Source organism: Piliocolobus tephrosceles, chromosome 1, assembly GCF_002776525.5.
Source record: "Piliocolobus tephrosceles isolate RC106 chromosome 1, ASM277652v3, whole genome shotgun sequence".
NCBI lineage: Eukaryota > Metazoa > Chordata > Mammalia > Primates > Cercopithecidae > Piliocolobus > Piliocolobus tephrosceles.
In genome coordinates this window covers 110,800,702-110,825,466 of record NC_045434.1, presented here as the reverse complement: position 1 = coordinate 110,825,466, position 24,765 = coordinate 110,800,702, and the positions used below count along the sequence as shown (strand labels likewise).

Genomic DNA, 24,765 nt, shown 5'->3' with positions numbered 1-24,765 from the left:
AGACACCTGGAATTAATACAGGATCATTTAACTTACCCTCACAGTTTTTTTTTTCAGAGGTGATAATGATACCAACCTCTGGTTCTCAACAAGGACTTTTGCTGCTTAACAGTAATGGATTTTTTTTTTTTTTTTTAAATCTATCCCCTCTGTCCCACCCCTAATTTGTCAGGTCATTAGTAAGTATATTTTTCTCTCTTGATTTAAATGCTGAAGACTTCAGCTAAGGCCCTTGATATTTAATTATGATTAGAGACTTTTGGACCTTCTGGATCATGGTCATGTTTCTGTTCTGTGAAAGTGACTTAACTTGAAGCCTGGCAGAACCCAACTGTTTTCTTTCTGTTATCAAAGCTGGAAGTTTTGAAATAGCACCAATAATAACCCAGGGAAATGTCATGTAATTTTTATTTTCCATTATGACAGGTGTCTACTGCATGTCAGCACGAAAGTGTCATCACTGCTGTGTCATCCCTCTTGGTTTTCACTATGCATTTATAATTTTTTTAAGTTTGCAGGTTTTGTGGGGGTTTTTTTGTTTGTTTCTTTTTAAACTGGAAAAACTAGCCATTTTGAGAGAAGGAGGGTTCTAGGCTGTGAGCATGAAGGTCCTTGTACCTATTAGGAAAATACTATGCTTCTTGCTTTCAAAAAGCAGTGCTTGGTTTGGAGTAGACACCTGTTCAGAAACTAATGCAAGTGTGAAGTCTGTGCATACATGGGCTCATAGTATAATTTGTGGCCAGCTACATTTTTCCAGTTTAAATAATCTGACTAACCATTAACTTTTGAGTATCTTTTGTTGAGATAGTTGGACAATGCTCTTTTGGAGAGTGAAGTCCATGACATCTAATTTTACTATCATCCAAAATGTGTGTTTTATTTCTTTTCTTTTTCTTTCTTTCTTTTGAAGTCCATGACATCTAATTTTACTATCATCCAAAATGTGTGTTTTATTTCTTTTCTTTTCTCTTTCTTTCTTTCTTTCTTTTTTTTTTGTTAGTGTGACAGCTTACAGAAGAGTACTATGGTTTTGCTCCATGTTTGTTTGAATCTTTACTTGACATTGCTACTTTTGTTAGGTCTGGGCAATTTGTGCTTCAGTGTTTTTGAAACAATGGCTTGATACCATTTCTAAATGTATGTATCATAAAAAACTAATTATGTTTAGTTGGTCATTACCTATAGAGTGCCATAGTCCACATGAACCGCTTATTTGTACTGCCCATTCTTTTGTGCGGGTTCATAATATCCATAAAGTATCTAGTTAAACCTTAAGAATTCGAATGAAAACAAAAGTCTAAAACCGGTTCTACTTCTCATTAGCCAGGATTTAATAATCCCAACGTTGGATGTTCTTTGTAACAACCAATTTTTTTCTATCTTTTTTCTTTAATTATTTTAATGTAGTTGATTTTTCTGGAACTCAGTTAAAATGAATGGAAAGAAAACTTCAGGATATCATTTAATGACTATTAAGTATTATTGGTATAAACGTGAAGATAAGACTTTTAGATCACAGCTTCCAATTTTATGGGAAATTAAGCAATCAATACCTAGCCAGTAGTTCTGCTTAACTTATTGGTTAAGTATTTTGTTGGGATTCCTGTAAATAATTTTTCACACAAAGTTTTAAATTCCTGGTGTACTTTGACTCTCAACTGAGAGTGGATAGAGTTTTTCTTTTGAGGATTACATCTTAAAATGTCCATCCCCTGACTGGTTATAAGCATTTGTCACCTTTTGAAGGTAAAATATACTCTGGCCCTTCTTGACTCACTTACAGGTCATTTTAGGTCCAGTAATAAGAGTCAGGTGTTTGGTTATTGCTTTCAGAGTCAGACATTGTTTAGGTTTATTTAAAAACTATTAGCAGGTTTTCACTGACAATGCTTTTTTAAAAATAAAAAATGTAAATCCACTTTTTAAAGACAGATTTTTCATTATGCATATACAGCTTAAACTATAGTTTGGGTCCATATAGGAACCATTCACCAAAAACTCTGGTAACAGAATTAGGAAATCCTCTTGAGAAGAGGGCCTTAATGACCTTTTATGTGAAAAAAAATTTTGGAGAGAATTTCTGGACATTTTTTTTCTGTCTCTGCCACAGTGTTTGGTTTTGAGATAGGAGTTAGGTATGAGAACAAGAAGAGAGAAAACATGGCGCTGACCTTGTTATGGTGGTTATAGTGGTGTCCCTAAAGGGAGAAAATGATTTCAGGTAACCACAGTGAAATGTTAAGCTTAATGAAGAGTTTTATATGTATGGTTTAAAACAGTTGAAAAGTGAGAGTCCTGAAGTGTTCTTTGGCTGTTTAACAATTATTTGTATGAGTGTTTTCTTAAAATAATGGCTGTTGTCTTTGGTAACATAGATGAGGGTGGATTTTTAAATGGCTTTGTATCGACCCCTTTCTACAATAATGGAGTAGTCTGTGTTGCTCCATATAAATTACAGAATGAAAATAGATGGGGCAAAAGTTTGACTAAACTTCACCTTTTTATAGTTTCACTTTTTAAGTTATATTTAGAATATATTGATAGATTATAAATTGATTGTGAAACTTTTTTCTGAATTTTTTCGACATGTTTTACTCAGTTACATGAGTATAAAGGATATGTTCAGTCCTGTTATCTTCAATTGCAGTCTTTAAAAAAACCCACCCTATTGTTCTACTTGTTATATGTCTATTCATACAGTAAATTCATTTCAAGGTTTATGCCAGTGGGTATTATTGGTGCTTTTTGAAGTTGAGATGAACCATCCAGGAAGGTCTTGTTAATGTTATGTTCATCTATAATGGCATAGGGGAAATATATATATTTTTAATATTGTAAACATTTGTACTGAATAACCTTTTTTTCCCCCCCTCCGCAAGCAAAACTGGTTGAACAGCGGATGAAGATATGGAATTCAAAGCTCTAATGGACCTTTTTGAAGAGAAGTTGTGGCTTATGTGGAGTTTACATGGGCCTCTGATGGAAGAAAGCTAATCTGTTTAGTATTTGTGCATTTTACTAAAATGGCAGCTTAAAGTTGTGTATCTGCTATTGTGATGCCAATGCCGGTGTTTTAAGTGGAAAAAAAATGACCTCTTTGCTTTGTGCTGTGTACACAAGATTTCTGGAAAAGTAAAGAAAAACCCTTTTTATGGCTCACACAGCTTAAGAGTAGCTGTCTCTCAAACGTGCGCTCACAGTTGAGCTGCTTTTGTTTTATTCTAAATAAATTGTTTCTTTTGAGGAAAATGTTTTTCTGCCTGGAAGTGAATTGACGGCAAACCTTTGACCCCTTTGTTTGCAGCCGAGGGGGTACTTGCTGCTGCTCAGATCTTGTATGTCTTGAGCAAGAAGCAGGGAGACCATCAATTTCATTTTGACTATCACGGTGTGTCAATTCTGAAGGATCACTAGTGTTACTGTTGACCCCCTTTGTTTGCAGTGAAGGGGATCATTTGCTTCTCGGTTCTCAACGTGATGAGGAAATGGTGCTGTTTGCTGGCACGCAAGAAGCCGGGGCAGGCACCCTAAGCCTCACCACAGTGCCTGAGTCGGGGGCTTTTGCTGGTTTGAAGAGCTGGAGTTGCTGAAATTTAAGTTTTGATTTATTTTGTTCACCCATCACGTTTGGCCTTAGTTTCATTTTTAATTTGAAGAAAAGTTTGAAATTGCTTTATCTTGCACTTAACATTTGCACCAAATTGCCAAAAGAAGGAGAAATGCTCCGTTTGCTTTTTAAATGTTAATGATGATGTTAATAAAGCCTTTCCTGACACATTTGAGGAGCTCCTCCGTCTCCAGGGGCTTCTTACCAGAGTTATACAGTGATGGGTTTAGTTCTGAATGGATGAAGAGTTCCTGAGAGCTAGCGTTTGTAATTAGAACCGTTACTTGGTATCTGTGCCTTATTTGACCTTTGGTTCCACATGCCTTGGATGTGCATGCACCGTGACGGTTTCATAGGTACGAACGCACACTCAGGCCCAGTCACTTCGGTTGGTAGTACAGATTGTGAGGAAAAAGATGGAGGCATCCTTAAGGAGGAAAAATGTTTGCCTTTAGTTCCTGCATTATCCTGTACAGGGGCTCCTGAGTTTTGGAAGCCTGTTCCCAGTACAGGAGAACAACTCCCCTGTTTGCAGCAGCAGACTTCGGTGCACAGTGACAACGCTGGAGTTCAAGAGGAAGCCAGCAATGCTGCACCATTGGCTTCAGACACCATTGTTGTTGTTTGCCAGTTTTAAACTTAACTAGTTGCAGACGAAGACCACCTTGAAATGCAGGCTTGTTGGGCTTGTTTTGAATTTTAACCTCGGATGGAAGAGCCCTAGTGCTGTCTGTCTCCATGCGGGATGATGATTGCTAGGCAACAGGTGATTATCAACAAAGGATGCCACGGTTATACTCTGCAAGGTGGTGTTCCAGTGGCAAACAGCTGTATAAACTCTTGTAAACAGGTAAGAGGGTTTTTAGAGGTGAAAATGCATTATAATTAATAGGGTGAGGGCTTTTAATATTTTGGGTCTGTTTCTCTAGATGGAAGCCTTAAGGCACTCTGCTGCCATTACTAACTTCCTTCACCGAAGTGTCGTATGTCAGGTCAGAACTTCTGTTTTACTCGATATTTTTCTTTTTAAGTTTATTTTTAACATTAAAAAAATACTTTTAATGTGGCAGCCAAAGTTTTAAAATCTTGGTTATGGATTTGGAACCTATAGTCTTGATGTCCTTTAAAATTTGACATTTGCTGTTAACCTTGGCCTTTACCCTTAGTCATGATTTAATGATGCAGGAGGACTTACTGCTGTAAAAACATTGCTTTTTATAAATACTGATTTCTAAACTTCAGAGTTAAGACATTACAGTGTATAACAGCAACAAAAGAAAGTACGCCATCAGATTGTGAATGATACATACTTTAACCAGGATTTTTTTTTCTTCCTTTTTGTCCCACAGAGAGATTATAAAATTAGGCAACCTTAACTTTAGGGAAATTAACAAGCAGTGTTGAGAAGTCTGACTTTTGTCTGCCCTTAACATTTTCAGTATCTATTTAGTTTTACCAGCCTTCTGAGCCCTTTTCCCCTACATTAATCAAGTTTGAAGCTTTGGCAACTTATCACAAGCACAACTTTGTTAGTATGTAATACAACTTAGGTTTCCTTGCTTTATTTCAAATGAGATCAAAATTTTTGAGTAGAATTGTTATTTTTTCATCTCTTCTAGAAGACATACAGTATCTAGTAACTACAGTAGCTGATCTATACTAGTTACTTTTTCCACAAGATTGAGCTCCTTGGATTGTTTTGCTAGGCAGCTTATGTACCCATACTTTGATAGAGTAAAAGGGAAAAAACGAAGTACAGTGGAATTTTTCAGGTTCTCAGTGTGTCATAAGAATTTTTAAAACAGCTGGTTATGAGATGATGGCTGCCATCTGAGGCTTTTCTAAATGGTCTCTCCCCTGCATTTCTTTAAACATTTTATACTTGTTGTAAATGTCAGTTTTCAGTGTGTTTTCTTTTTCTTGCTAGTTCACACCATGAGGCCGCTGAGTGGTTTTTTCCAGTTAGTAAGCAAATATTTTAAATCACTGTGGAGATTTAGAAAGATTATGTTACACTTTCTACATATTTCTGTATGTCTGGTATCTTTTTGAAGTTTCAGGCTTCATCTCTCTAGTAAGAACAAGAAAAAAGTTGCAGACAGGGTATTTGTTTATTTGTATATAAAACCATGTCATGCAAAATGGGAAGGTACACAGCATGACAATTTTTTGAAATTACTCATGAAATCATTTTATTTATTCCCAGCTGCACTGTGGAAAAAAGTTAACTGGATTGAGTGTTAGATTCAGTGTTCTGGTTTAATAAATTGGAAACTTCCCTTTTGAAGTATTTGTGTGGTTTCCCAGTGTCCTTCATATGATCTAAATTTAGGGTTCTTTAAAGGAACTACTTCCAGGAACACCTCCAAATTGACTTGGGCTCAATTTGAAAAGCTTTGTTGTTAGTACTAAAATTAAAAATGAGGATTACCCTGATTTCAGTAAAACAACCTAAATTTTATAAATTGTCACTTCCATAGCTTAAGTGGTATAATTGTTTATAAGCTGTTTATCTGAGGCAGTATATTTAGTATTTACAGCTTATAGAGCATCTATTTTTCTTTTGACAATAGTATAGCTGATTATGGCTTCTGACCATCACCTCTGTCTCCCATTTCAGTTTAGTCTTTTTGAGCTTCCCTGTTTAAAGATCCTTTAACTTAATAACTTGAATTATAATCTAGTTTTAAAATCTTGGCAGAGGAATTTATTGAATAGCAAAATTCCTTCAAACCTCAGACAAGTTTGGTCTTAGCAACCAATAAGTTTTTTTCATCTGTCTATTCTCTTCAGCAACTTGTACTCTTAACTGGAGAAACTATTAAACAGGTGAATAGTTAATTTCTAATGAATTTTTTTTTTCCTGTTGCCCAGGCTGGAGTGCAGTGGCATGATCTCAGCTCACTGCAACCTCTGCCTCCTGGGTTCAAGCGATTCTCCTGCCTCAGCCTCCTGAGTAGCTGGGATTATAGGCGTGTGCTGTCACGCCTGGCTGATTTTTTGTAATTTAATAGAGACAGGGTTTCACAATGTTGGCTAGGCTGGTCTCAAACTCCTGGCCTGAAACAGTCCCCCCGCCTCAGCCTCCCAAAGTGTTAGGATTACTGGTATGAGCCACTGCGCCCTGCCTCTAATGGATTTTTATAGGTGATACAGGTGTATGAATGAGCATATGAACAGGTTACTTAAAACAGGGATGGTCAAGAAAGGCTTTACAAAAGAATTTGTTAGAGTAGGACGTGGAATGGTGGAGAGAGGTTGGGATGGACGTGTCAGGCAGACAAGCATAAGTAAGAATATAGCAGCTTGTGGATTGATGGAAAAGATAAGATGCAAACTGAAGCCTGGAATACTAGTAAAATGGTTGGGTCAACAAAAATAGGGAATCCTGAAGGGTAGGCCCGTTTGAGGGGTGGAAAGTGGAAACAGGTCATTTGGGGCACATTGGTAGCAGTCATTTATTGACTGTCTACTTCAAGCCAAGGATTCTGCCAAGTACTTACTGTACACACATTGTCTCATTTAAGTCTCACCACAGACTGTAATTTGACAGTTTAGTGATAGAGCCACAGTTCTAACCAGGCCTTTGTCCCAGCTAAGGCTCTCTTGGTTACCGTACTTGTGGAGGCTAGGAATGAAATTAAGGCTGCAAACCTGAAAAAATGGGCAATGGATTTCAAACTATAGTTTATCAACGTTGGCAGTACTTGGGAAACGTGCAGACCCTTGGTACCTCCCCTAGACATTCTGGAATGTGTTAGGACCAGCATGACCTAGGAGTCTTTGTTCTTTTACAAACCCCCCAGGTAATTCTGATATATTCTGTGGTCAGTGGGCCATGTGTTGAGCAACACTGGCCCATAGAGAGTAGAGTACTAAGGTAAACTTAGGATAATGTCATATTTGAGGCATGGGAAGAGAAGATGGTGCTGGAAAAAAGCCTAGATAGGAAAACAAGAATTGTGCTGTCTCAGAAACTGAGAGGGGCTTCTAGAAGATGACTTTAAAACTGTTGCAGCAGACAAGGAGAACAAAACTGCAATTGCCATGGAATTTATTACTTAAAATTGCCACTTAAGTAACATAACAGTTTTCTAGTCATGTAATTATTTCTCCAAGAAACTCAATCTAGATTACTATTTAATTTTGCCTTATAACAGTCCTGAAGGTGGGCCACTGTTTTGTTTATGAAATGCTAAAGGGACACCAGAAAAGTTTTGTGACTAACTGAGGGATACATAGCCAGGGACTGATTGAGGCATCTTTGAGTTTTCAGACGTCAATCTAAAAATACTGTGACTATAGTCTTAAAATTGAAAGTGATGCTGGCATTGAGTGTGTACACATGAAACTTATTTCCATTAATGGACCATCACCTATATCTACTACTCCTAAGTTACCAATAGGATTGAGACAAAGGCATTATAGGTAAAGTTTAGTGTATCTTTGTCCTGTAAATGATTATTTATATCTATACTGCATTTGTGTTTGATAAGTATAGCCAGTGAACTATTCAAATATTTGAGTACATATTATGTATTGGACATTATTCTAGATCTTGGGAGTAAATTTGTGAAAAAAAAGAGACATGTTTCTCTTTTCTCATGGAGCTTACAGTCTGGTGGAAGAAAGGAGATGATAAGCTATAAATTAGGGCCTTTAGGCTCCAGACAAAGGGTTTGGATTGTATTCTAAATGCTGATTGCTATAGAAAGACATTGTAGGTTTTAAGCAGAGAGTGATAGGATTTGATCAAGATTTGACTACCTGTCTGAGGAAAATAATAAATTTCCTTCAAATGCCAAAGAAAATAAGTTATTAACATTTCACAGATTCTCTGTCAGACTGTAAATATGTTTCCGTTCAGAGATTAGCACTGTTCTTTTATTTAAATACAGTAATAAAGATTTTATTTCTTTTTAGGGCTCATAATTGTTGACCATCCTGAACTTTCAAAGCAGTCTTCCTTCTGAAGATAACATGCCGCTTCGTATTTTCTGCTTTCAATAAACTGTCTTAACAGTTTCCACTGTAGTCATATATATGACTGATATAACACACTGACCACGCTTTCTATATTTCATAACTTGCAGTTTTTCTAGTGATATTTAACCAAACTCCCTTGCTAAAAAATAATTTAGAGAGTCTTTCTGTGAAATGGCTGTTATCCTATGCAAATAAGATACATGTGTGTATATAGTTTTTAAGTGCTGAATTTATCTGACCTTTCTCAGGTAACCAGCAGATTCCTTTTTCCCTAGGAAAAGGACTTAATGAAAAATTTTTATGCGTAAGCATAAGTTATTATACCAGTGTCTGCAATATAATTATTATTACAGGCAAAATTAACACTTTTGGGATGCTGTATACATGCATATTTTTTATTATATAGTTTAAACTTATTGGGAATATTAATGTTTCATAAAATTGATTTGCATTTTAGCATATAGAAATTGACTATCAGGCCAGGTGCGGTGGCTCATGCCTGTATTCCCAGCACTGTGGGAGGCCAAGGTGGTTGGATCATGATGTCAGGAGTTTGAGACCAGCTTGGCCAACGTAGTAAAATGTGTCACTACTAAAAATACAAAAAATTAGCCGGGCATGGTGGCACATGCCTGTAATCCCAGCTACTCAGGAGGCTGAGGCAGGAGAATTGCTTGAACCCAGGAGGTAGAGGTTGCAGTGAGCTGAGATCACGCCATTGCACTCCAGCCTGGATGACAGTGTGAGACTCTGTCTCAAAAAAAAAAAAAAAAAAAAAAAAAAAATTGCCTATCAGGCTGGGAGCTGAGTCTTGCACCTGTAATTCCAGCGCTTTTTGAGGCTGAGGCGGGAGGATTGCTTGAGTCCAGGAGTGCAAGATCATATATCTTAAAAAAAAAAAAAAAAAATTGAATATCAATAGATTTACGTAGCTCCCAAGATAAGTATCTTTCTTTCTTTTTTTTTTTTTTTTTTTTTTTGTGGGGATGGAGTCTCGCCTGTCACCCCGGCTGGAGTGCAATGGCGTGATCTTGGCTCACTACAACCTCTGCCTCCTGGGTTCAGGCAATTCTCCTGCCTCAGCCTCTGGAGTAGCTGCGATTACAGGTGTCTGCCACCATGACTGGCTACTTTTTTGTATTTTTAATAGTGACGGGGTTTCACTATGTTCACCAGGCTAATCTTGAACTCCTGACCTCGTGATCTGCCCGCCTTGGCCTCCCAAAGTGCTGGGATTACAGGCATGAGCCCTATAAGTATCTTAATATATATGCCATTGTGTATATTCTTTATGTGCAGAAACACTTCAGTAAACTAGACCCCTTAATTGGAATTTTTCTGCATTCTGTGGCAGAGGTTCAACTCTGGCTGTACAATGGAATCAGCTGAGGAGCTTTAATACTGATGACTGGGGCCCGCTCTCAGGGATTCATATAAATTGATCTAGATTGAGTGGGTTTCTGCAGAGGCCCAGGTTTCTTTTCATTTTGTTTTAAGTGCTCCCAGTTGATTGTAATGTGCAGTCAGGGCTGAGAACCACTGCTCTAGAGACAAATTTTATACCTACAAATGCGCACAATCAGCCTTTTAAGGATTGTTTGAAAATCAAAACACAAAACTTTGAGAATGTAATTTGGGTTCAGTACGGTATGTATATTGCCCAGTCTTCTGGAATCTGTTACTGAAAGTGTGGTGCTCAGACCAACAGCGTTAGTCTCAGCTGGAAGCTTATTAGAAATGCGGAATTGCAGGGCCTTACCCCAAACCCACTGAATGGAACAAGATATATGATTTGTACATATATTAAAGTTTGAGAAGCAGTACTTTAGATGTAGATATAAATGTTCTGTGTGATAAAAATTGATAATTAGAATCTTCTTCCGTGTGCATAGGATTCTCAGATTTGTGCATTAGTCAGTGTCATTTACTGTAAAGCATTTTAAAAAATACTTTCAACAAGAAAAGTAGAACAAAAGAGTTCTTACGTAGTGAGCCTCAGGTGACCAGAAAATTACCAGAGGTCTCTGTCACCAAGAGAGGGGAAAGGGTTACTATTTTGCCTATCCTAGTTGGTTGGTTCTTGATTACTTTGCGATGCTTTTCTGTTTTCTTGCCTTCCAGTTCTATCCTTGTCACCTATCTTCATTATGAGATAGAAAATGTTACTTTTTTACAAGTACAGGTGCGGATATTGGAGACACTCTGCTAATAGGTGCCCCAGGATTTAGGAAATTTGGTAGTGATAGGTTTAGAGCTTTCTGTGAGGGGATAGAAATGGGCAGGATTGAGGAATGGTTCCTAATTGCCTTTGTTTCTTAAGTGTAATATACTAACTTCATAAATCAATTTTCCTTACATAACAAGAATAAAATACCTATTAAAGTACACAGTGACAAATAATGTAGTATTAAGATTCATATGTATTAAAAGGAATGGTTCAGTATGAGTGTTCAGATAGTACTCTAAATTGCAGTGTATCAAATTAGGTTCAGGAATGATATTTTTACTTTTTTTTTTTTGAGACGGTGTCTCCCTCTTGTCACCCAGACTGGAATGCAGTGGTACAATTTCAGCTCACTGCAACTTCCACCTTCAGGGCTTAAGTGATCCTCCTGCCTCAACTTCCCAAGTATCTGGGAAGCACGACTATAGGCGTGTGCCACACTGGGCAATTTTTGTATTTTTATTAGAGAGAAGAGTTTCACTATGTCACCCAGGCTGGTCTTGAACTCCTGGACTCAAGCAGTCCACCTGCCTCAGCCTCCCAAAGTGCTAGAAATACAAGCATGAGTCACTGCGCACGGCCAGGAATGACTTTTTTTTTTTTTTTGAGACACAGTCTTGCACTGTCATTCAGGCTGGAGTGCAGTGGCACAATCTTGGCTCACTGGGCTCACTGAAACCTCCGCCTCCCAGCTTCAGGTGATTATCCTGCCTCAGCCTCCTGAGTAGCTGGGACTACAAGTGCGAGCCACTACGCCTGGATAATTTTTGTATTTTTAGTAGAGATGGGGTTTTGCCATGTTGGCCAGGCTGGTCTTGAACTCCTGACTTCCTGCCTCGGCCTCCCAAAGTGCTAGGATTACAAGCATGAGCCACTGCACCTGGCCTGATACTTTTAATGTGTAAGTTTTTCATACCTAGAGGCACATGAAGAGATAAAAATAATGTTTAAATTTTTATGATTAAAGAATCTCAAATACATTCACCAAGCAACGATGTGGATATCAATTGAAAAATTGCAGTCAGATTATTTCTTAAATCCCACAATTGTAAAATTTCTAAACTGGTATATGTGGCTTAGAGGGATTTTTTTTTCATCAAGCACAACGATGCCAACGTCTCTAGAAAACTTTTCAAAGGTTCTTTTGTGATTTATAGATTTATCCTAGAAATGAGAGGTTTTTAGTGGAGACTTAACCTATGTCATCATTTGTCCTGACAAATTTCATTTGTGAAGTTTACTCTTTGCAGTGCTGTAACCTTACTGAAAGTTCATTCCACAAAAGGAATGGATTCATCTGCACTTTAAGGTTTAGTGATTGAAACTACTTTATATTTATAATGTATGAGTGCTTTTTTTGTTTAATGTAGTGGTTTAAAAGTGTTTTGGACCTTCAGAGACACCCTCTCTTCTGTTTACTGCTCCTTAATTTTAGTAAAGTCTGAAGCCCTAATAAAAATTTTTTTTAACATGGGGTATTGGATCTCCCTCCTCAATTTTTTTTTAAAGCCAATTTTAAAGGGAGCGTTTCTAAGTACAGTAATTGGTTAAACATCTTTTTTCCTCCTGGGTTTCTTTTTAGGAACTACTGACAAAAACCTATAGTCGACTTTGGGATCTGACTTTATTATTCAGCAACTCAAAGATGAGTTCTAATTGGCAGACTTCTGGCACTGGCACTTGTCCTCCTGTTTCTATAGAAACTGGGTTGGAAGTCAGAGCTGCACAAAGGGAAAGGGTAAGTTTCTTTTAATTCCATATTTATAAACCCATATCTTATTAACTGTGACATGGTGTCAGTTTTCACATAAGAATATACATCCTCGAACTAGAACTCAAATGTGTACTACTGATTTTCACTTGAGTGGAAACTGACATCAAGTCACTAAATGGAATAGGAGGGTTTAAATATGGATTTATTTTTCTTGTGACTGACTTCACATTTCTTGAAGCAGTGAACTCAATGTCATAATTCTCACTTTCAGCTATTTTTAATTTGGGGGTCATAAAATTGGTTTTTATTATCTTAGATCTTATTCTCTTGTACTTTTCTGGTAAATGAAAATTGGAAGGACATTTTGAAAGTCTGCATGAATTATAAATTTTGTTGTAGCGAAGTCTGATTCTTCTTTCCATTATAAAGTACTATACTACTGATCAGTTTTTTTAGTCTCTACTCTCTTAGCCAAGCAGGATGAGTTCGTCTGTTAGTGCACATACATTTGTTTTCATCCAGGCAGACACCCATTATTTGTAGAACCTAAGACACCTGCCAGTTGGTGAGTCATCTTATTGCTATGGCTTCAGAGGACTGCTGTATAGCTGGAGTATTTAGGCTTGAAATTGTTGAATTACGTATGATAAGCGCATTCCTTTGATTTACAGGTTGCCATATGTAAATAACTTATATTGAACTGTGACTAGTTTTGAGATAGTGGAAGGAAGGCAGTATTTGCTGTTGCTCTTTAAAAGTTGTCTCACTTGGCCGGGCGCGGTGGCTCAAGCCTGTAATCCCAGCACTTTGGGAGGCCGAGACGGGCGGATCACGAGGTCAGGAGATCAAGGCCATCCTGGCTAGCATGGTGAAACCCCGTCTCTACTAAAAAATAACAAAAAAAACTAGCCGGGCAAGGTGGCGGGTGCCTGTAGTCCTGGCTACTCGGGAGGCAGAGGCAGAAGAATGGTGTAAACCCGGGAGACGGAGCTTACAGTGAGCTGAGATCCGGCCACTGCACTCTAGCCTGGGCAACAGAGCGAGACTCCGTCCCAAAAAAAAAAGTTGTCTCACTTATTTCCTTGGTCCTGGCATACTGCCTTTAAGGGATGGACTTCTTTTTTTCCTGATAAAAGACGTAAGATTGGTTGACACAGGTCAAAGGGTGGAATACCTTGCCATTACATCTGCTCAATTTGTCACTTTAAAAAATAGTTTAGAAAGTAAAAGCTGGAAGCTTGTCAATAGGAAAAGTAAACTCATTTTTAAAAATTTCTTTTCACAAGGCAAATAATGCCTTAAAGTGAATTCTTTTTTTAAAATTTTAATTTAATTAATTCTACTCTGATGAATTCTCATTAAAAGTATTGTATGCCTCCTTTGTTGGTTTCTGTTTTGCTCATTAGTGCTTGCACGAGGTAAAAATAGAAATGAATTTGTGGATTTTTTTTTTTGTTTGGAAGGTGGCTAGAAAATACATTAGTCTTTCTTTGTGTGCTATCAAGTATCCAGATGTAGTCCCCACTACTTAATAAGAAGTAGCCAACTCATCCAGGCTTTAAAACTGAAAGTCCCATGTCTCAAGAACTCCTTTGTTTCTGTCTAGACCCAGACAGTCACCCTAATCCTAGTTCATTCTCTGTATTCCTAAAAAGGCCTCACTAAGTTGTTATTGAGTATCATTTTGAATGGAAGGAGATTTCACAGTATACTAGCTTCTGGCGGAATGTATCAGGGATTAGGTTCTTTATTTTTATTTTTATTTGTTTATTTTTTTGGGGTTGGAGTCTTGCTCTGTCTCCCAGGCTGGAGTGCAGTGGTGCCATCTTGGCTCACTGCAACCTCCACCTCCCAGGTTCAAGCGATTCTCCTGTCTCAGCCTCCTGAGTAGCTGGGATTATGGGTGCCCACCACCATGCCTGACTAATTTTTGTATTTTTAATAGAGACAGGGCTTCATCATGTTGGCCAGGCCGGTTTCGAACTCCTGACCTCAAGTGATCCACCCGCCTCGGCCTCCCAAAGTGCCTGGATTTCAGGCGTGAGCCACCATGCCCTGCCCCAGGTACTTTTTTCAAGAAATGACTTATTTGTCTCAGTGATCCTAAGTCATGCCAATTTAATTCTCACAGAAATAAAACATGGAGAATTTTAAATGGATTTTATAAGTTGCTTTCAAGCACTTTAGTTATTTTTTGTTTGTGTGTATGTTGAGACCATAGATGACAAATGTGAGACAATTGAGTAGATATTTGTGGCAAATGAGTAGCCACATGAGGCAAATATGTAGATATAAAGCCTCATACAAGGTGGTTCTGGCTTAAGAGAAACACTCAAGGCTTTTAAAAAGTATTGGGCTTTGGGCCAGGTGTGATGGCTCATGCCTGTAATCCCAGCACTTTGGGAACCTGAATCGGGGATCACTTGAACTCAGGAGTTTAAGACCAGCCTGGGCAATGTGGCAAAACTCCATCTCTAATAAAAATACAAAAATTAGCTGAGTGTGGTGGTGTGCACCGGTAGTCCCAGCTACTCCGGAGGCTGAGGGAGGCTGGGGCAGGAGAGTTGCTTGAGCCTGGGAGACAGAGGTTACACTGAGCTGATATTGCACCACTGCACTAGAGCCCAGGCAACATGAGTGAAACCCTGTCTCAATAAAAAGTATTGGGCTTTGGTTTTATATGAGGTCTTAAGAGAAACCACCGTCCAAGTTTTACACTATGTCTCTCTTAAAAACAATTAAAATAATAGTGTATGATTTTTTTCCTCACATGGAAAAAGCTGATTTTACAGTTAGACAAATGTATTTACTAAATAAATATATTTTGCAAATAGGACATCACACATATACCTCAATTATTTGAAAAAATCACAAAAGTATCATTTCAGTACATTTAAGTATAATTATTGCTTTTAATAAAGTTAAACTCCTAGAGAATCATTAAAGAAGAAAAGCCAGGGGCCATGAGCTAATTAATCAGCACCAGTAATTAGGTTTTAAAATTGGCTTTGTTTTAAGCAAATAACTTGTCTTAATTGCTTTTGTTCCTTATATATAAAATAGAAATAATAATAATAATTATCCATACTGTGTTACAGAATTAACGTGATGATAATGAGGTAACAGATGGGAAAGAACTCCAAATGGTTAACAGTACCATAAGGTAGAGTTTTAGTGTCAGTATTTTACAATGACATGTATGGAAAATTCCTTCTTTTATAATGATGGAAATATCCTAACAGTTTTCAACATAACCCAAGAAGTAGCAGAGAAGAAAGTATAGTGAAGTATACTGAACTTTTATGTTCAGATTACCATAGCTCTACTAGATATGTATGTATATTTTAAGGCTTACAATTTGTAAACACTCCAACTATTAATAACAACATATTAAGGAATTACAAGTGGCCCTGTACGTAGGCATTATTTTCTCTTTAATCAGGTTCACTGAGTATTGGGAGACCTAGGAAAGTTAATTATCTTAACAACTACATTATTATTGCATTGTAGCAGATGTATTTTGTGGTTTTAATTTTGATGGAGGTGGAGGATGAGGGGTGGTTCTTAGGTACTTTGCATCTTTGCATTCTCTATATTTTTTTAAGACAAGGTCTCGCTCTGTTGCCCAGGCTGGAGTTCAGTGGCGTGATCATAGCTCACTGCAGCTTCCACCACCTGGGCTCGAGTGATCCTCCTGCCTCAGCCACCCGAGTAGCCTGAACTACAGGCATGTGCCACCATGTCCAGCTAATTTTTAACAATTTTTTTTGTAGAGATGGGGCTCACTGTGTTGCCCAAGCTGGTCTTAAACTCCTGATCACTCAAGTGATCCTCCCACCTCAGCCTCCCAAAGTGCCAGGATTACAGATGTGAGCCACCTGGCCTGCATTCTCCTTTTTGTTTCAATACAGACATTAAAATTTTAGGCCAATTTGAGTTAGATTTTTGTTATAACTGCTTTCAATTGAATTAGCTTCATAATCTGTTGATACTGCCAAGAAGCCAGAGTAATGTAAAGGGGAAAGAGTAAGGTTTTGTGTTAGATTTTTTGTGTTTGGAATATTACTCCACTACTTCCTGGGTATTTAATTTCTTTGACCTTCAGGCTGGGCACAGTGGCTCATGCCTGTAATCCCAGCGTTTGGAGAGGCCCAGGTGGGCAAATCACCTGAGGTCAGGAGTTCAAGACCAGCCTGGCCAACATGGCGAAACCACAACTCTACTAAAAGTACAAAAATTAGCTGGGCCTGGTGGTGGGCGTCTGTAATCCCAGCTACTGGGGAGGCTGAGGCATGAAAATTGCTTGAACCTGGGAGGTGGAAGTTGCAGTGAGCCCAGATCATGTCATTGCACTCTAGCCTGGGTGACAAAAGTGAAACTCCATCTCAAAATAAATAAAACTGAATTATTTTAAAAAATAATAATTTCTTTGACCTTCAGTTTCTTCATTTGTAGAATGGACATCATAGTATAGTATCTCTGTCGGATTCTGAAGGTTATCATAAAGACTAAATAGGGTATTTGTCGCCTGGGTGCAGTGGCTCACACCTGTAATTCCCGCACTTTGGGAGGCTGAGGCAGGAGATTCACTTGAGTCTAGGAGTTCTAGACCAGCCTGGGCAACATGGCAAAACCCCATCTCTACCAAAAATACAAAACTTTGCCAGGTATGGTGCACGCCTGAGGTCCCAGCTACTTGGGAGGCTGAGGTGAGAGGATCACTGGAGCCCAGGAAGTAGAGGCTGCAGTGAGCTGTGATTGTGCCACTGCACGCCAACCTGGGTAACAGAGCAAGACCTGGTCTCAAATAAAAATGTTTTGAAAGAAATTTTTTTTTTTAAAAAAAGATATGTGTCCACCTCAGTGGCTGGTATGTTATTAGATGTTGAAGTAAAGTTATTCACCACTCTACCACCCCAAGTGCACTTATTCATATATAAGTTGTGTAATATTTGTTTCCTTTTTGTCTTATGGAATCTCTTCAGGGGGGAAGAAAAAATCAGTGACTATTATGCTTTTCTTGAAACTCAGTATATAGCTGGGATGATATTCCTGCATTATGGATTCCTAGAAGTATTTTATATGGCATCTTAAAATATTGTCCACAAAAATGACAACATTGCAATAAATGAACAGGAACATCATAAGTTAATTGCTAATATGATGAACGCATTAGTTATATAAGTCGTTAGCTTTCTGTAGTCTTGGGATTCAGGCTTTCTTAATTCCCACCACCCAGGTTTAGAGGGCCTATTACCGTTGAGTAGGATAAAGAACTTCTCTGTTGCATGAGATTCATAAAACCTAAGAATTCAATTTGGGGTTCTTTAGTTGGTCCTACTTAAAATGTACAGCTTGGTTAGATGGGAGGAAGGATCAGGTTGCTCTAGGTAGTTGAAGTCCCTTTTTAAAATAATTGCTACTCTAAAGAGAAGGAGGAATTAATGAAAGTGGTTCATAAAATCATTGATTTCTTTTATCTTTTGTTTTGACATGAAAGCAGAATGGACATTAGCACCTACTGTATATGAAGGGCATTTTGCCTGATACAACTATATTTCCTTTATTTTTTGAGACGGAGTCTCACTCTGTTGCCCAGGCTGGAGTGCAGTGGCATGATCTCACTGCCACCTCCACCTCCCGGGTTCAAGCAATTCCCCTGCCTCAGCCTCCTAAGTAGCTGGGACTACAGGCGTGCGATACTGCACCTGGCTAATTTTTGTATTTTTAGTAGAGACAGAATTTCACCATGTTGGTTAGGCTGGTCTTGAACTCCTGACCTCAAGTGATCCACCTGCCTTGGCTCTCAAAGTGCTAGGATTAAAGGTGTGATCAACCATGCCCGGCACAAGTATATTTTCATGGGTTTAGTCCTCACAGTACGTCTGTGAGGTAGGTTGGTGGTATTTTCATTTTACAGAGGAGGAAATTGGGTCTCAGAGAAGTTAATTTTAAAAGTAACTTTCATGAGGGCATATGGTAACAAGTGGCAGAGCTGATATTTATTATTAGTTAACTATTTTTGCTGTTTGTATGTGTAAGGGGGTGGTATTTTTTTCATATTTTCTTACATGTAAAATGTAAAAGTGTTAGACATCCACATCTAAATGTAAAAATGACATTTTTTTAAGTCAGAAAACCAGTTTTCTTTTTTCTTTTGCTTTAGAAAGCCATAAAAACCGTATTTAAATAGGATCAACTACTGTTTTTTTTTTTTTTTTTTTTTTTTTTTTAACATAACTGAGATTTGAACCCAGATTAATTTGGTTTCAAAGCTTATGCTAGGCCTTGGAGAGTACAAAGATGAATGAAACCTCATTCATCTTGTTGATCTTGCAGACTAATGGAAAGGATTGACATGTGAGTTCATGTAGTAATCTGTTAAAAGTTAGATAGGATTCCAGATGAGAATGACTGCTGGGGAAGATTTTTCCAAAGGAGGTAGCCTTTGAGTGAGTCAGATAGTGAAAAGTGAAATGGTGCCTAGTAGAGAAAGGTGTACATAGGCAGTGACGGGGTATGGAGCTAAAACCGGTCTTCTAGAGTTTTTCTCTGTAAGGAATCAATAGACGTTTTAAAGCAGAGAGGAATGAAAGAATAGAATAACGATGATGGTAATAGTTTAAGAAGCATTCTGGGCCAGGTGTGGTGGTTAACGCCTGTAATCCCACCACTTCGGGAGGCCAAGGCGGGTGGATCACTTGAGGTCAGGAGTTTGAGACCAGTATGGCCAAGATGGTGAAACCCTGTCTCTATTAAAAATAACAAAAATTAGCCGGGCATGGTGGCCAATGCCTGTGATCCCAGCTGCTTGGGAGGCTGAGGCAAGAGAATAGCTTGAACCCTGGAGGTGGAGTTTGCAGTGAGCCGAGATCACACCACTGCACTCCAGCCTGGGCGACAGAGTGAGACCCTGTCTCAAAAAAAAAAAAAGCATTCTGAAGGAGATGCTAAGGGAGGTTGGTGGATGGTGTTGCAGATGCAGGGAACTCTAGCTGGTTTTTTCCTCTTAAAGATCACTCAGGAGGAGGAAGAAGAGGAAAAAAAAAGCTTACTCCAAATAATGAAGGCTCTCTATTCACATGCAATTGCTTAGTCTAAGTGACATTATTAACATAATTATTCCATATATAAGAAACATCTTTTAATTTAAACATATTTCCCATTAAAACCACCTATTCAGCTTTCATGTAAATCTTGTAGTTGTAAAGAGATGTTTCAATATTTAGTGTGAATATTTTGTTAATTAGATGTAGTGGAAAATGACGCTTTGATGGGCAAAATTGCTGTTCAAATGATGTTGAAATGAAGTTTTTAAAGCAATTTTTATATACTGTTTATTATTTAGCAATACATACTTATCATAGAAATGTAAGAACCGAAGTAATACAAAGAAAGTAAGGATTACCTTTAATTAAGAACCTAAGTAATACAAGGAAAGTAAGGATTACCTTTAATCAATAAACAAAGATAAACTTTTGGAGGGAGTATATACCATTCTAGTCGCTAAGTAAGGTTTTAATATTCAGATTCTAGGGTTCTGATCAATCAAAGGCTATTTTTCGCACTTATGTAAATTAAGAAAAAATGTTCTATCTTTACATATTTTACTGACTGAATTACCATGGCGTAATTGAGAGTTTGGATTTATTATGGTACATTCCGATTTCTATTTAATATATAAGATACCTGATTAAAATTTCAGACTATTTGATTAAATACTAACAATACAGGCTGCTATTACTCTTGTCTTGCTACCAATTAGATATTTCTCAGAATGCTAAAGCAAGAAGGAACCTTAAAAACTTATCTGGTTGGCCGCGCCCAGTGACTCATGCCTGTAATCCCAGCACTTCGGAGGTCAAGGCGGGCGGATCAGGAGGTCAGGAGATGGAGACCATCCTGGCTAACATGGTGAAACCCTGTCTCTACTAAAAATACAAAAAATTAGCTGGGTGTGATGGCATGTGCCTGTAGTCCCAGCTACTTGGGAGGCTGAGGCAGAATCGCTTGAATCTGCGAGGCGGAGGTTGCAGTGAGTCGAGATTGCGCCACTGCACTCCAGCCTGGGTGACAGAGCGAGACGCCGTCTCAAAAAAATAAAATAAAATTCTTGTTTACCTTCTCATGTTACAAATGTAGATGCGTTTCTTTCAAGCTTTTGTTTCCAGTGACATACTAGTTTAGGTTTTCTTTCGTTAAGCTCTCACTTGATTGCAGTCTTCTTTCTTTCAGGTCAGACTGTTTTTCCATCTTTCGGCCAATGGTACAAAAAAAAAGGAAACTGAAGAGAGGAGATAGCATATGCCAGAGAAGTAGAAAGAGCCATTGTATGTCTGGGTATAATCATATAACCAGCCTGGAAGGAAGGAATGATTTCTGTTAGGGAAGGAAATTTTGCCATTAGTAATTCTCAGCCATGAATAGCTCCTCAAAGCAAGGAGCCTCCTGTATTGTGACCCATTCTAACTTAGTGAAGCTTCTTAGCTGTCTTATTTTTCACTGATGAAGCTGAATGAGCTCCACCTGACTTAGGGACTTACCCCCCCCCCCCCCATCTCCAATCTTACAGTGGAAGTTGGAGAAAATTAGGGACACATACCATTTTATTTTACCATGAATTTTATTAGAAGACCACTATTATGAAGAAAATAATCATAAATTACTATTTTCCAAAGACAAAAAGAAGTGATAATATCAGTTTTCTTTTTTCCTTTACTAAACAAACACTTGAATACTTACTATATTCCTGTTAATATTGCTAAGTGTTGAGGATACAATAGTGAGCCAAAACAGATACGGTCCCTGCCCTCACAGAACTTCAGCGGTGAGATAGGTACCAACCACATAAATAATATATAATAAGTGCTATGAAGGGAAGGTACAGGGGGCTATGAGAACATATGAGAAGAAACTGACTGCTTGATCATGTGGGTTAAACAATGACTAGTTCCACCCTGAAATCTAAATGCTTTTTTTTTTTTTTTTTTGAGACAGAGCCTAGCTTTGTCATCCAGGTTGGAGTGGTATATTGGCACGATCTCTGCTTACTGCAACCTCTGCCTCCTGGGTTCAAGCGATTCTCCTGCCTCAACCTCCCAAGTAGCTGGGATTACAGGCGTCTGCCACCATGTCCGGCTAATTTTTGTGTTTTTAGTAGAAACGGCGTTTCGCCATGTTGGCCAGGGTGGTCTCGAACTCCTGACCTCCAGTGATCTGCCCACCTCGGCCTCCCAAACTGCTGGGATTATAAGCATGAGCCAGTGCGCCTGGTCCTAAATGCTTTTTAAAAGCATAAGTTGGAGGGTCCTCAAAGTCTTTTGGCTAATGGCACATACTAAAACTTAAGTGAAACACTTTTTTTTTTTTAACTGAGTAGGTGATAGCAAGGAATATTTATGCTAAGGCACATCATTGCAAAAGTCAACACTCAAAAAGGCAAATAATGTCCTTAGTATTACCATGACAATAATTTTGACTTCCTGGACATCCTAAAGGGTGTCAGGGATTTCTGGGGATCTGTTGACCTCACTTTGAGAAGTTCTTTTCTAAAGTATATTATGTATATTATATCTGATCACTGATTCAAGAAATTTCAGTGCTGTATGGCAGCACAGGTCTGGGTTCCAGGAATATATCACTGAACAAAATAGATGAAAATATCTGCCCTCATGAAGCTTACATTGTGTCTTTGATTTTTCCCTTCTGTCTTAGATCATGATGCCTTACTGGATATGTAGAGTATACCCTCCCCCACCTTTTTCTTCTGGTCTGCTTGTCTCATCTCCTCTTTATTCTCTTATGGACAAAGAGGAAATGAGACAAGCAGACCAGAAAAAATTGACTTAATTTATATTTGTTTTATAGCTCTGTGTTTCCTGTTATTAATCTAAACAGTAAGTGAATAGAATGTTTTATAGCCTCTTTAAGTTAACTAACTTTGAGTTGCTTTTTACTTACTGACTCCTGTTTGATCAGTGACCTCTATTAAATGTTTCTTGGAGTTACTAGAGTGAAAACAACTAGGACAAGTCTTTGTGTTATGTTGATTGTTATTGACCAATAGATCTCTAAGAAATAGGTGACTAGTCTCTGAACTCTTGCAGACATTTCTAGAAAGGGGGGAGTATGGAAGGTAGCAGTCCTTACCCTCCCAGTCCCTTGTCATTCTTGCCTTAGTCCTGCCAACACAGCAAATGTATTAGAGTGTATGTGTCTGTGTATGTATATGTGTATATATAAAACCTGTGAATTATAAAATAGTAGTCTCAGAAATAACACCCTGGGGAAAGACTAGGAATTCTTGGACGAAAAGGTAGACAGTGCTACTAACATGTCAGGTAGGCACAGCTAAAAATAGTAAAAATGGATTGAAGAGGAAAACTGTTTATAAGCCTTTTCTTTATTTCTTTTCTTTTCTTTTTTTTAAAATTTCTTACAGAGACTGGGTTTAAGTTACCCACACTAGTCTCAAATTCCTGGCCTCAAGTCATCCTCGTGCCTTGGCCTCGCAGAGTGCTGGGATTACAGGTGTGAGCCATCATGCCGACCAAGCCTTTCATTTTATACACACACAAACACACATATACACACACACACACTCTTTCTCTCTCACTCACACACACACTCACTTTTTTTTTGTTTTTTGAGATGGAGCCTCGCTCTGTCACCCAGGCTGGAGTGCAGTTGTGCAATCTCGGTTCACTACAACCTCCGACTCCTAGGTTCAAGTGTCTCTTGCCTCAGCCTCCTGAGTTGCTGGGATTATAGGCACCCACCACCACACCTGGCTAATTTGTTTGTATTTTTAGTAGAGATGGGGTTTTGCCATGCTGGCCAGGTTGGTCTCAAACTCCTGATCTCAGGTGATCCGCTTGCCTCAGCCTTCTAAAGTGCTGGGATTTCACTCAGTCTTACAATGCTGTTTCTGAAACATTAAGTATTAAAACATAGTCATGTGGCACATAACAGGACAAACCTCTGAGGTTATGATATACATTTTTACTGTATCCTATGTTTAGATACATGAGTACTTTGTTTAGATACACAAGTATCTTTCAATGTTGAGATACAGTTGCCTACAGTACTCAGCACGGTAACATGCTGTATAGATTTGTGGCCTAGGAGCAATAGGCTCTACCATATAGCCTGGGTGTGTGTAGGTATACTGTTCATCTGACAACAAAATATCTAACAACACATTTCCCAGAATGTATCCCTGTTAAGTAACTCATGACTATATTTAATATATTTTCTTACCAGGGCACGGAATTGTTTAGCATGTTTTGGAATTATTTCTATGTATTTGCATGCAAAATTATGTGAAATAAAACCTAGATGAAATAATTGTTGTAAATCTGTTTCTCCCAGTCATATTTGATCATTGAGATATTTGTATTTTTTAAATTCTAAATTAAGATCCAATTGCCATTCAATAGGATAATAGTATACAGTCGAGTATTTAGTTTTAGGATGGTATTTATACTAGCAAATAGGAGGTAAAATGTAGGATGCAGAAATACACATATGACTGATTATTTTATGAAAGTATAGTTGTTATAATCAAGCTTATATTTAAGTGACTACTAGGTAAGTTAAATTTTGAGCTTCATTGGTATTGGAACATCTACTTTATTTGGTTGGAATAACTAGCCTTTCTCTACTGCTGAAAGTAAAAGGATTGGCCAGGCACAGTGACTTATGCCTGCAGTCCCAGCACTTTGGAAAGCCAAGGCAGGCAGATTGCTTGAGCCCAAGAGTTCATGGCCAGACTGGGCAATGTGGTGAGACCCTATCTCTACAAAAAAGAAGTAATAAATTAGCTGGGTGTTGGCTAGGCGTGATGGCTCATGCCTATAATCTTAGCACTTTGGGAGGCCTAGGTAGAAGGATCACTTGAGCTTAGGAGTTCAAGACCAGCCTGGGCAACATAGTCAGACCTTGACCCTATTCTATCAAAAAGTAAAATTAAATTTAGAAAAGTATTGGAAAAGAATAAAGAAAAAGTTAAAGAAATAAAAAGTCAGGTGTCATGGCACATGTCTGTAGTCCCAGCTACTCAGGAGGCTGAGTTGGGAGGATCACTTGAGCCCAGAAGGTTGAGGCTACAGTGAGCTGTGATTGTGCCACTGCCCTCCAGCCTGGGCAACAGAGGGAGAGCCTGTCTCAAACATTTAAAACAGATAGATAGATAGATAGATAGATAGATAGATAGATAGATAGATAGATAGA

General features: G+C 38.3%; 2 protein-coding genes across 5 annotated transcripts in view; one reads left to right on the top strand and one right to left on the bottom strand.

Moving 5' to 3' along the window:
* RBM15 (RNA binding motif protein 15) overlaps positions 1–24,765 on the top strand; it is a 35,824-nt gene that overhangs the window by 6,041 nt on the left and 5,018 nt on the right. The window contains exons 2-3 of one of the 2 annotated variants that reach the window (XM_023232507.1): positions 2,883–4,460; positions 12,403–12,558. In XM_023232507.1, coding sequence (XP_023088275.1) covers positions 2,883–2,929 — 47 coding nt within the window. In that variant the 3' untranslated portion in view covers positions 2,930–4,460; positions 12,403–12,558. The remainder of the gene's footprint in view (positions 1–2,882; positions 4,461–12,402; positions 12,559–24,765) is intronic. The other variant, XM_023232508.1, reaches the window with a different exon arrangement.
* The window catches only part of SLC16A4 (solute carrier family 16 member 4), a 28,328-nt gene continuing 23,409 nt past the window's right edge, over positions 19,847–24,765 (bottom strand). For all 3 annotated transcript variants that reach the window (XM_023232510.1, XM_023232513.1, XM_023232512.2), the window contains one exon: positions 19,847–20,893. In XM_023232510.1, coding sequence (XP_023088278.1) covers positions 20,766–20,893 — 128 coding nt within the window. In that variant the 3' untranslated portion in view covers positions 19,847–20,765. The remainder of the gene's footprint in view (positions 20,894–24,765) is intronic.